At 33.1% G+C, this 14,214-nt stretch overlaps 1 protein-coding gene across 5 annotated transcripts in view; it reads left to right on the top strand.

The window, feature by feature from the left end:
- Positions 1–14,214, top strand: part of LOC142331059 (uncharacterized) — a 174,113-nt gene that overhangs the window by 117,518 nt on the left and 42,381 nt on the right. For all 5 annotated transcript variants that reach the window (XM_075376700.1, XM_075376699.1, XM_075376698.1 and 2 more), the window contains exons 7-8: positions 1,602–1,756; positions 10,551–10,666. In XM_075376700.1, the coding sequence (XP_075232815.1) occupies positions 1,602–1,756; positions 10,551–10,666 (271 nt within the window). The remainder of the gene's footprint in view (positions 1–1,601; positions 1,757–10,550; positions 10,667–14,214) is intronic.

Genomic DNA, 14,214 nt, shown 5'->3' with positions numbered 1-14,214 from the left:
AGATTAATTAAAACAATGCTAAAAGTATAAAGAAGGATCAGGAAAGAGAGGATGGAAAAGAGATCCGATCGTAGATGATTGAAAAGGAAATAGGAACTATCTGAAACAACACTTATATTTTTCTGACGCTGGTTATTTATTCTCATATGGTGAAAAAATAATGATACGTGAAAAAATTTTAAAAATTCAAAAAAATCGATATTTTAATTTTTCTGCTCCGCTAAATCGAATATTATCTACCCAGAAAATAGTTTTATTTCTTTACATTTACTATTTTAGATGAAAGAAACTAAAAAAAATTCCACTGAAAAATGTACAATCGATAAAAAGTTACCAAAGATTTCTTTTTTAGTGGTGGGGATGAAATTTTATTGTTAAAGCTTTAAAGAAACTAAACGTATTTTAAAATTCAAAAAATCAGTATTTTTAAATTTTGATCGGCTCCCCCACCTTCATTCAATATTGCTTCCAAACGATTTTTTTGTTGTAATCACTTGCACTAATACTATGTCTAGGACGACATAAAAAAAATTCGGTTAAAAATAAAAACATAGCTTTTTTCCGATTATTTTAGGAAAAGGGTGAATTTTGGAACAAATATTTCCTTTAAATGATAAGGTAGGCATGTACGAATGCACTGAGTTTAACGTAAAGTAGGGTTATACAGGTTTTGAGAAAATTAATCCCACCCCCTGAAAATATTGTCCCCAATTTTTACCAAAAAAATAGCCTAAATACATGAGTCTCTGCGCCAAATTTCATCAAAATCGATTCATCACTTCAAAAGTTATTAAGCTTCAAACAGGCCAACACACGTACATACATATATATACGTATGTAAGTTCGTACGAATATTACCCCCTCCCGCTTTTTTTGTTTTTGGGATACCTGGGTTCCCAATCATAACGTCGAAAAATGTAAATAACACATACCCCACTTTTTGACTGATTACTATGCTTTCCTTCTTGCAAGATAGCTCTAGAGCTATGATACCAGGATTTCAATAGTGAAAGGCACCTGCCTTTTAGACAAATACCGTATAATCATATCGATGACTAAATTTAACATTAAAGCTATACATTGAATTTAATTCATTCCTTTATCAGGTAAATAAAATGTATATAAAAAGGACATATTTCCACAATATATCAAACTGGACTCTTTTCTACTTAGAAAAATTAATTTATTTATGTATAACTGAATCGCTTTTTAATATCTAGCAATAATTCTTTATCAGCATTAACTTTAATAGTTAATCCTTTTAAAAGAATATAAACAGAATTTTTGAGAAAAATAACGATTAACATTATTTCTAATTCTCATTTGTAGTTGATATGCCATATACCAAAAGAGCCAATCGGTAAGTAAGAGTCGCTGGTGAAAATGAACCGATGGTATATAAATGGCTAATATAATTAAAATTTCAATCTTCAAAAAAAAGGACATTATGAAATGTTAATATCAGTTCCGGTTGTGAATCAGACGTTTTTTCTTTGTAACACCTTACCGTAGTATTATTATCAATTTTAAGTTCATTCATTACATAATATTAAAAATATTATTTAGTATTTAATTTTAATTTAATATCTTTTTTGATTTAGATTCAATCGAGGCAAAAATTAATCATCTTGAAGAAGGTGATGGAGATGTAAACACAAATGAAATATATTTACCATCTTTTCGTCAATTATGGTATAAAGTATTGAAAAAGGGTTTCAATTCTGGTTTACAGTTTAAAGATATAAAAGATTTACTGGTAAGTGCAGAACGAGTTTTTTTGATAAAAAATTATTTTTACTAATATTGACCGACAACCAAAACGCAGTAGAGTATAAATTATTTATGAACGTATATGTAAAATGAAAATATATCGGTTTATAATATACAATTTTTAACACACACACAAATTTGTTTTTAATAATTTTTTTCGTATATATCTTTTGAAAATTTTATTTACTTTCATTACTTAAAAAAGCTAGTAGTATTACGTGACATTCCCGGCAACAGCGTGTTGCCGCAACGGAGTGCCTACGAATGAATTGAAAAATTCAAAAATGGTCGCCCAAGTGTTACGCACGACGAAGAAGCCGGACGACCGTTTACCGCCACAAATGAGGAAAACATTGAGCGTGCACGTGACATGGGTTTCTTAGACAGACGAGTAACTATCGACGAAGTGGCACATCGTCTGCAAATCAGTCACGGTTCTGCCTACGAAATTTTCCACAAAAAATTTGGATTTGGATTCCATAAAGTCTGTGCAAGATGGATCCGAAAACAATTAACACTGTCGCATAAAGAAACGCGCTTGGACATCTGCCAAAAACATTTGGATCGCTATGGTAACGAACGGGACATCTTAGACAAAATCATCACCGGTGACGAAAAATGGATCCATCAATACGAGCCGGAGAGAAAACGGCAGAGTATGGAATGGAAACATCCAAATTCGCCCTGCAAAAAAATTCAAGACCCAACCGTCCGCAGGAAAATTGATGCTTACGGTTTTTTTGGGACTCACAAGACCACTACTGGAAAATTATGAGGAAAGGGGTACGACAATAAACAGTGGGCGTTACAGCAAGATGCGTACTGCCAAGTTGAAGCCTGCAATTCGAAGCAAACGCCGAGGACTGCTGTCGAAAGGTGTTGTGTTGTTGCACGACAATGCCCTTCCACATACTGCTGCCCGCACTGCTGAAACGCTCCAGAAACTCAAGTTTGAAGTGCCGGCTCATCCTCCGTATAGTCCTGATCTTGCCCCTTCTAACTACCATTTATTTGGTCCACTCAAAGGGGCGTTAAGGGGCCGTCGATTTACCTCGGACGAAACGGTGAAAGAAGCGGTGCATTCCTGGCTCGCAGTTCAACCGAAAACTCTCTTTTACGAGGGCATCAGGAAGCTTGTGCAACGATGGACCAAGTGCGTTGAAATGCAAGGGGACTATGTTGAAAAACGATGGACATGTAAGTTTCCTATCTGCATTGCAATAAACTTTATAACTACATTGCGGATAATAATTGACTTACCCTGGTACGTAGTTGCTTTTATTAGTTTTAAGTTTTTTATCTGTGATAGTAATTTTATTTCATTTTTAGTGACATTTAAGTTTTTTTTTTTTTTAGTGATATTGTATGTTATTAGTTGTTAAGATTTAGCTTTTTAATATTTTATTTTTTTTTTTAACTGGGATTCCTCCTCTATGAATCATGAGACCTTGCCGTTGGTGAGGGGGCTTGAGTGCTCACGGATACAGAGTAGCTGGACCGAAGGTGCAACCATATCGGAGAGGTATCTGTTGAGAGCCAGACTAAGGAATGATTCCTGAAAGAGGGCAGCAGCTCTTTCAGTAGTTGTTAGGGGCGTGAGTCAGGACGACTTAAACGGCCGTATCAACATCACTCAGTCCTCTGAGTACTGCGCAGCTGAAAGCAATGGAAAACTACAGCTGCTTTTTTTTCCAAGAAAATGTGGCTCTCTGCATTTTCACATAGCAATAATGGAGGCGCCTTCCTTGGTAAAATATTCCGGAGGTAAAATAGTCCCCCGTTCGGATCTCCGGGTGGGGACTACTAAGGAAGGGGTCACCAGAAAATTAAAAAATAACATTCTACGAGTCGGAGCGTGGAATGTTAGAAGCTTGAAAAAGGTTGGTAGGCTAGAAAATTTAAAAAGGGAAATGGATAGGGTGAATGTGGATATAGTAGGAATTAGTGAGGTTCGGTGGGAAGAGGAAGGCGACTTTTGGTCAGGTGATTTTAGAGTAATTAACTCAGCGTCAAATAATGGGCAGGCAGGAGTAGGTTTCGTGATGAACAAGAAGATAGGGAGGAGAGTGGAGTATTTCAAAACGCATAGCGATAGAATCATTGTAATAAGGATAAAATCAAAACCTAAACCGACAACGATTGTTAACGTCTATATGCCTACAAGCGCCCATGATGATGATGAGGTAGAGTGTGTATACGAAGAGATTGATGAAGCAATTAAACACGTAAAAGGAGATGAAAATTTAATAATAGTTGGAGATTGGAATGCAAGCATTGGAAAAGGCAAGGAAGGAAATATAGTGGGTGAATACGGGCTGGGCAAAAGGAATGAAAGAGGGGACCGACTTATAGAGTTTTGCACGAAGTATAATTTAGTAATTGCCAACACCCAATTTAAAAATCATAATAGAAGAATATACACTTGGAAAAAGCCAGGCGATACTGGAAGGTATCAGATAGATTATATCATGGTTAAGCAAAGATTTAGAAATCAACTCGTTGACTGCAAAACTTACCCTGGAGCAGACATTGATAGCGACCATAATTTGGTGATAATGAAATGTAGATTGGGGTTTAAAAACCTGAAGAAAAGGTGTCAGATGAAGCGGTGGAATTTAGAGAAGCTTGAGGAAGAGGAGGTAAAGAAGATTTTTGAGGAGGACATCGCAAGAGGTCTGAGTAAAAAAGATAAGGTAGAAAATGTAGAAGAAGAATGGGAGAATGTTAAAAAGGAAATTCTTAAATCAGCAGAAGCAAACTTAGGCGGAATAAAGAGAACCGGTAGAAAACCTTGGGTTTCAGACGATATATTGCAGCTGATGGATGAACGTAGAAAATATAAGAATGCTAGTGATGAAGAAAGTAAAAGGAACTATCGGAAATTAAGAAATGCTATAAACAGGAAGTGCAAACTGGTGAAAGAAGAGTGGATTAAAGAAAAGTGTTCAGAAGTGGAAAGAGAAATGAACATTGGTAAAATAGACGGAGCATACAGGAAAGTTAAGGAAAATTTTGGGGTACATAAATTAAAATCTAATAATGTGTTAAACAAAGATGGTACACCAATATATAATACGAAAGGTAAAGTCGATAGATGGGTGGAATATATTGAAGAGTTATACGGAGGAAATGAATTAGAAAATGGTGTTATAGAGGAAGAAGAGGAAGTTGAGGAGGATGAAATGGGAGAAACAATACTGAGATCTGAATTTAAGAGAGCATTAAAAGATTTAAATGGCAGAAAGGCTCCTGGAATAGACGGAATACCTGTAGAATTACTGCGCAGTGCAGGTGAGGAAGCGATTGATAGATTATACAAACTGGTGTGTAATATTTATGAAAATGGGGAATTTCCATCAGACTTCAAAAAAAGGGTTATAGTTATGATACCAAAGAAAGCAGGGGCAGATAAATGTGAAGAATACAGAACAATTAGTTTAACTAGTCATGCATCAAAAATCTTAACTAGAATTTTATACAGAAGAATTGAGAGGAGAGTGGAAGAAGTGTTAGGAGAAGACCAATTTGGTTTCAGGAAAAGTATAGGGACAAGGGAAGCAATTTTAGGCCTCAGATTAATAGTAGAAGGAAGATTAAAGAAAAACAAACCAACATACTTGGCGTTTATAGACCTAGAAAAGGCTTTCGATAACGTAGACTGGAATAAAATGTTCAGCATTTTAAAAAAATTAGGGTTCAAATACAGAGATAGAAGAACAATTGCTAACATGTACAGGAACCAAACAGCAACAATAACAATTGAAGAACATAAGAAAGAAGCCCTAATAAGAAAGGGGGTCCGACAAGGATGTTCCCTATCTCCGTTACTTTTTAATCTTTACATGGAACTAGTAGTTAATGATATTAAAGAACAATTTAGATTCGGAGTAACAGTACAAGGTGAAAAGATAAAGATGCTACGATTTGCTGATGATATAGTAATTCTAGCCGAGAGTAAAAAGGATTTAGAAGAAACAATGAACGGCATAGATGAAGTCCTACGCAAGAACTATCGCATGAAAATAAACAAGAACAAAACAAAAGTAATGAAATGTAGTAGAAATAACAAAGATGGACCGCTGAATGTGAAAATAGGAGGAGAAAAGATTACGGAGGTAGAAGAATTTTGTTATTTGGGAAGTAAAATTACTAAAGATGGACGAAGCAGGAGCGATATAAAATGCCGAATAGCACAAGCTAAACGAGCCTTCAGTAAGAAATATAATTTGTTTACATCAAAAATTAATTTAAATGTCAGGAAAAGATTTTTGAAAGTGTATGTTTGGAGTGTCGCTTTATATGGAAGTGAAACTTGGACAATCGGAGTATCTGAGAAGAAAAGATTAGAAGCTTTTGAAATGTGGTGCTATAGGAGAATGTTAAAAATCAGATGGGTGGATAAAGTGACAAATGAAGAGGTATTGCGTCAAATAGATGAAGAAAGAAGCATTTGGAAAAATATAGTTAAAAGAAGAGACAGACTTATAGGCCACATACTAAGGCATCCTGGAATAGTCGCTTTAATATTGGAAGGACAGGTAGAAGGGAAAAATTGTGTAGGCAGGCCACGTTTGGAGTATGTAAAACAAATTGTTGGGGATGTAGGATGTAGAGGGTGAAACTGAAATGAAACGACTAGCACTAGATAGGGAATCTTGGAGAGCTGCATCAAACCAGTCAAATGACTGAAGACAAAAAAAAACTGGGATTAGTTACTTATCTTGATTTTAGTCTTCCCCTCATCCGAGAAGGGACTCTTTACATCCCTCTTGGACTTTTTTAAACTATTTTTATTTTAGTTAAATTTTAAGTTTGTAGTTTTAAGCTTATTTATAAATTTATATTTTACGGTTGTGATTTAGTTTTAACTGTTTTTAGAAATAAATTTTTCAGCTGTCATATTAGATGTGAGTTTTTGTTAATTTTTTAGTTTTTAAGATGGTTTTTTTGTACTATTAATTTTCTTTTTTAAATTTTATTCCGGGCAATGATAACTCCAAAGCCGTTTTTCGCCCACCAAAAACACACAAAAAAAATTAACAAATTTTCAAAGTAAAGTTTTCTATAAATTTATAATTAAATCTTCGTAATTAATTTTTTTTTAAATAACGGGTTGAAAAAATGTATTTATTTAGGAAAAAAAACTGTTATTTCACTTTACCAGTAGAACGGCTACTACTGTACGAGCCATTTTGTAAACCGGTAATATTATTTGCAAAATTAAAATGGATGTTCATCAAATATTAAAAGTTGAAACTGAAACACATAATTTGAATTTAATAATACATTTTACGTTTATCCTCGTATTGAAAGCAGGAAAAATACCGTCAATGTCTACTAAAAAGAAGAAAACATTTAATAGTGTAAAACTATATAAATGATTTTGGGTATTAAGTCATAATAAAAAATTGAAAACTAATTTTTTTTGTTGAAACGATTGAATATGTACCGTATATTTTCCTCGGAATAATGAATAAATGTGTTAACGCGTAAAATTTACCTTGAAGGTCAAAAAGTGCAACGTCAATTAACCTCTTTGCATTCCATTTTAGTTTGATGGATGGCGTGTAACAGCTGCCGATGGATGATGAAATTAATTTTAGTATACCGTGAAAAATGCCACTCCTGACCGGAAATCGAACACAGAACCACCGGATGAAGTGGAAAAACTATACCGGTCCACCATGGAGATCGGCAAAAAACTAAATAAAATAAAACCGGTAACGGCTAGATAAGCAATCGATATAAAGAAAGTTAGTTTGATGAAACGTGTATAGAACAGCTGTATTTAAAGTACAGTGTATAAGATAGTTTCTTAGAAATCATTGGAAAAGATTAAACTTTAGTAGAGAATGAGAAAAAAAGTCGGGAGGGCTGTGTCGGGGCGCACTGCCGTTGGTATAACGTGAAACATTACAGACTTTGGATGAAGTTTCTCCGAGTTACAGACCGACCAACTTATCTGTAGAGTTAAATGGGAGAGCTACCATCCTATTTTTGAACATAATTGAAAGTTTCCAACGGAAAATTTTAGTTATTTCATTTGTCCAACTCTTAAAGATAAATTGGTCGGTCTGTCAACCCTGACCAATGACCTCAACGCTGCAAGATAGACCACACGGATCGTCTTCAAATACCGCCTTGAAGAGTTTGTTCTCTGCACGCCAATGGTACGGCATCGTATCAATTCGGCTGATGTTGATATCCATCAGCCCGGGGACATCTTCGACAGACGTATGGGTGTTATATTTATTCGTTATGTTCATTAGTTCGGGTACAGCAGCGGTAAGAAGCTCGCGCCGTCGACGTCGTTCACGGAGGGCGCCTTGAACAGTCTCGCTCGCTCGGTATCGGACATTGGAGTACCTGTGCGTGGTCCATAACCTCCCATTTTCAACGATATACGTAATTTATATTTCCGGCTGGCTTTTGCGCGGGCTGAGTCTGACATATTGAATTTTTATACTTTTTTACACGTTTACTTTAATTTTTTCCACATAAATATTGTACAAAATACACTTATTATTACTTAAATCGATCTATCTAGTCGTACTCTAAGCACAAACATACGAATCACCTCGCTGTCAGTCTAAATCGTGACCTACACTGAATTGAAATGAGTGACAGCGCCAGTTTTGGCCGATCTGTGCTGTGCTCCCTCCGTGTAAGTTACGCCGAACTCAAAGTCGTATCGCTAGTTGACCATGTAACTTATAAAATGACACCGGATTTACGTCTCTGAGACTAATCGTTAGGGAGGTATTAAGGCAGGACGATGTAGACTATTTGTACAACCCACCGGTTGGTTTAGTGGTGAATGCGTCTTCCCAAATCAGCTGATTTGGAAGGCGAGAGTTCCAGCGTGAATACTAGATCGTGGATACCGGTGTTCTTCGGTGGTTGGGTTTCAATTAACCACAGATCTCAGGAACGGTCGAACTGAGAATGTACAAGACTACACTTCATTTACACTCATACATATCATCCTCCTCATTCATCCTCTGAAGTATTATCTAAACGGTAGTTACCGGAGGCTAAACAGCAAAAGAAAGACATTTTTGTACGCTACAAATTTCTTTTCCGGTAACCGTATGTTTCAGTGTGATTTTAAAGACGTTTCACATCATAAAAGAATTAATAAAGTTTGCGAACAAAATAGAAGCTTAATCAGAAAAATTTAGTTTAGCTAAGCTAACCGAACAAAATCTTTCGTCAGGTAATATACGAATTGAGTTTAAAATTCATGTATTTACTAGCGTACTCTTAATATTGTAAAAATATAACACTCTTGATGTCAGTCGTAATAAACAACTACGTTTAAATGGGATGAATAAAATAAAGCAATAAAAATAAGGCAAACTTTATGAAAATATTATAGTTTTATCATCCTCTTTACTGTTATATTTTCGATAAATTATCTATAATTAAAAAAAAAAAAATTGTAGAGAGATGTTATTTTTTTGAAAATATTTTATAAGTACTTACTTCGCTCTCAAAATTGTTCTTGATTCTTGTGCTGATTCTTTTACGTAAGAATATAGCTTCATGGAGAAATCCGACTACATTTCACTCTTTTATTCATACTTCCTTTTTTTTCGACTTCCACTCTATAGCGCTACCTATTGTAGTTGAAAATATGTTCCGTCATTTTTGCTTGAATTTTTAAAACTTTTTTTAGATTACAAAAAAAATATTTCAAGAAAATTATAAATTTTATACCCCTTCAACAAAATTTAAAATAAGAAAAAGAAAATTCAAAAACGTTTTATGCATTTTAGGTCCAGGGTTTTCAATTTTAAAAAATTGTAGACATTTGTTAATAGCAAATAGATGAAGAAAGAAGCATTTGGAAAAATACAGTTAAAAGAAAAGACAGACAGGCCACATATTAAGGCATCCTGTAATAGTCCATTTAATATTGGAGGGACAGGTAGAAGGAAAAATTTGTGCAGGCAGGCAACGTTTGGAGTATGTAAAACAAATTGTTAGTGATGTAGGATGTAGGGGGTGTACCGAAATGAAACGAATAGCACTAGCTGGGGAATCTTGGAGAGCTGCATCAAACCAGTCAAATGACAAATCAAAAAAAAAAATGATAGCTCTATATGGGAAGTATAAAATCTCAAAAACTATTTAAACCGAAAGGAAATAGAGCAAAAGAACAAAAAACACGTATTATAATTTTAAAAGTGGGGGTTGAGTTTTTGACGGAAACTTCAGTCATTTTTCTTTCAATTAATATCATTTAAATGCTCATCAACGTAATACTGGCGTTGTAAAAATCCTTTTAATAAGTTTGTTGTAAGTTATAAGTATCACACAATAGACCGAAGTAATGATAATGCGTTTTGCGAAAAAATTTTTGTTAACTGACTAAATAACTGAATTTTTTTAACCGACTAAATTTTGACCAACAAGAGTCATATTTACAGGCAAAAAAAAAATTATTTTTAAATCTATCCAATTGATGATATTTTTTTGAATTGCTAAAATAGGATTTTTTAATCCTTTTAAATAATTTTAAAATATGGATGATTTAGTTTGCACCAAGGTTAACGATTATATTTTTCCATCGACATTACAAAAAAACAAAAGTAAAGTGTTTGGTGATTGGTCAATATCCATTACGTATAATGTTAGCAGTCTTGACAAACTAAAATCAATTTCTTTATTTATATATATATATATATATATATATATATATATATATATATATAATTATATTTAAATTGAGTAATAAAAAACTTTAATAAATTTTATAACCTGTAATCTCATTTAAGGAACGAAGTCAGCCGCCTTCAGAAAGGGAAAGAAATAGAGTATTTTCCAATTTTTTTCCTACAAACACGAGACTCAGGAGGGCGATTCCACCTTCTGAACCGTCAACTGCACCCAGGTGTGTATTTACAAATATAAACTTTATTTCTTTCATACAAATATGCGTAAAATTTATGTTATCTTTCGACAAAATTTATATTTTTATCTTCATAAAAAATCTTTTACTACATTTATAAAGAAATTGGATTTTTTATATTTTATCACGAAAATAAAAAAATCAATCGTAGTATATATTAATTAAAATAAGATTAAATCATTGATAAAAGCTACTAAAGTTCTTTGGTAGATTTAAATTTTAATATACAGAGCTCCACGAAAAGACGGGAAAAATCTCGGGGCTTGTACTGTTGAAAATAATGAAAAAAATTCATATAAACATAGGACGCTTTGTTTTTCGAGTTACGGCTAGCGAAAAATTTCGCCCGGATTTCAGCTCTTCTAATAAAAAAAGCCCTACTATAATTTTTGGCACTCAAATTAAGGAGTAAAGTCGGTGGTTTCTTATGAAATTTGAGCTGATAAAAATTTTCCTTCCGATGGATGCGCCGCTCTGTTTTTTAACAAACCAGTGCTATATGAAATTCGCCTTTTACTAGTTTCTGAACTACGCCGAATACGCTGAAACGCACGACGTTAACGTAACGATTTACTTAGCGTTCGACAGAAAACGAACACGTTGGAAATAATCCTTTCGTTTGGATTCTGAGAATCCGCCTTCCAGGAAATCTCTCCTGATATACACTTCGGGCAAATTCAAAATTTCGTTACAAAATTCACCAAAGATTATACCGCATACTTCTCGTTAGAAAACTGAAACGGAATTTTTACACTGCGATATGATAACGCTACACTTCCTTCATCTATATGATAATTTATAATAGATTCAAACGAAGCACACAATTTTCATTTTTAACCAGCTGTTAGTATTGCCGACCTGTACAATAACATTTTTTTAAATATTTCTAACGTAACGTACATTTTAATTTAGTCTTTTACATAATTATTTCGTTTTACCTGTGTAAATTATTTAATATACACATTTATTGTTTTATAAACGTATTTCTTTTAAAATTGTTTTTTAAATGTATTTCTTTTTTGCGTTTTTGTTTTTAAAAAGAATGTTTATAACCTAGAGGAAGAATAATACGATTTTATGACCATCTCTGTTGCTTCAATAAAAAACCTATTTTAGAAAGCTTTAAATTACTTTTTTCAGAAGAGCTGAAATCCGGATGAAATCTTTCGCTAGCCGTAACTCGAAATCAAATCGTTTCCAGAGACGTATGTTTATATGAATTTTTTTTCATTATTTTCACCGGTAGAACATGTCATGAAAGTTTCTCCGTTTCCCCACAGTTTACAGTTTAAATGTCTTGTTTTTTATACTCTCAAAAAAGTCCTTATATATTTATATACGCAGAGGCCAAAAGTATGAAATAAATAATTTCAAATAGACTATTATTTACCGTAATTATTCGTAGATATACATCTAAAACCGATAAGGAGAAACCCGATACAAGAATATAAAACAAGAGTATTGTACGATAAGAAACCAAAAACACTTCTAAAGATTTCCAGTTCATACTTGCCAGCTGATTTCCAGTTGCAGTACAATTTGCTATTATTTAAAAAAAAAAAAATTTTTTATTCAATTTCTTTCTATATTTTGTGAACCGGCTTATGTAGCTCTCAGTTTTTACCACGTCTAAAATGATAAAAAGGAAGGCAAAGAAATATTAGATCGTTGTCGAATATTTTCAGGCGATCACAGCTGTATACTGCAGCTCAGTTCTCATTGGATAGATTTTCTTTATTTCATCACGCTTCACCGCTCGGTGAAGTGACGCCCTCATTTTTAATAATTAACTTCTTACTGTAAAACTTTGTTTAATAGTTACTTAAAGTAACGTAAAAGGGAAAAAATCAAACCGGCTGACTTTTGCAGCTATCATGACCATCCCAGCCGTCCATTTCAACGTGTAATCTTCAGTTAAAAAGTTAAATCGAAATAATAAGTTTTTATTAAGATCTTTTTCATCAAATTATTAGGAAAGGAACCATTTTCTATTCCAATGTAACATTTGTCATACTTTACGGTCGTTTATATTAATAAAATTTCTACTTTTTAATATACAACGTCAAATTACATCAAATTCAAATTTTCTATTGTCCTTGATATTAAAATGTAAGCTCTGGTATATATAGACCGACATTAGTTATAATTTTATTTAATGCAACAGAAAAAAAGTACAACGTACGAGACAGAAGGAAAAAATAAAAAAAAGGATAAATTTAGAGGGTTCAAGTTGATTAATCTTTCTGAAGTATTTGTCAGTATCGTTTAGAGGACGTTAAAAAGGAGTGTAGTCGTACGACTTTATCTTTCATTGTTAGACGTATAAATTACCGCAATATATTTCACCAACACAGATACAAAGATCGGTATATTTGATTTTCTGCCAAACTGCAATAGTATCTCAATATACCGATTTATATTTCCTTTCTTTATAAAATATAACTTTATATATATTATAATTTATTAATGTATTAAGTAGAACTTATCGGAATGTATTTTAAACATTAAATGTAATTTTTATTCAGCATATTTATTTAATAAATTAGTAAATGTTATTTAAATTGGCCAGCTTTTCATAGGTTAACGATTAATTAAAACTAGCGTTAAATAAGTCAAGTAAATTAAAAAAGTACATAACATAAAAAATACTCAGGGTTAAACGGTTCTAATTTTAATTCTTAACATTGTATGTAATATATTTAAACTCGTACTGGCGTACTAAAATAAAAATATTACGTATACGAGTATATTAAGAAAAGGAAATACTAAAAACATTGTAATGATTCTGAGTAAAATTTTATAAATAAATAGTGTAGAAAAGCTACTGAATATTTTTAGATAGATTTCATAAGAAAGCTACCTATTACAATAGGTACCATGATTCGACTTCGGGAAAATTTCGACATATCTTCGCGTTTCACATCCCCCAGACTCCAAAACCAACGTCAGTTCAAAACTGTGTGTGTGTATATATATATTTAACTTTTCGTGTGGACACGATAACCGGCGTGATTTTTCACCAATCACTTTCAAATTGATACATAAAATATAACGACCCAAAATCTCGATCTAGTTTGTTGACGGGCAAAATCGAACCATGGGGATGAAAATGGAGGGCTTCTTCGAAAAAACAGAACATCCCTATAACTTTCTTATTAAGTAAAATATCGAATTAGTTTAAAGTTTCTTCTATTTTTTTAAAACTTACCTAAGTAAAGTTATTTGATATCACCAACCATTGGGCCACGGAGTGAAAAAAAATGGGGTTTCGAAGACCAAAAAAAACATACCTCTCTTAATAGGCGCAATATCGAATCGGTTTAAAGTAGTCGTTAGTCCTCTAAACGTTATTTAAACGGTTTTCTGTAACTATTTTTGATATGATCACCCTTACGGCAAGAAATGATCCGATTCCAGCAATCGTTACTGGAATTGTAAGAAGATGGGGGCTTGTCGTATGCTAAACATGTGAAATTTTTTTTCACATACAACCGTTGTCGTATTGAGTAAATCTGAAGTTCTTCTTAACT

Source organism: Lycorma delicatula, chromosome 10 (assembly GCF_047948215.1).
Source record: "Lycorma delicatula isolate Av1 chromosome 10, ASM4794821v1, whole genome shotgun sequence".
NCBI lineage: Eukaryota > Metazoa > Arthropoda > Insecta > Hemiptera > Fulgoridae > Lycorma > Lycorma delicatula.
The sequence above is the reverse complement of the archived record's forward strand: the minus strand, read 5'-3'. Positions and strand labels throughout refer to the sequence as shown.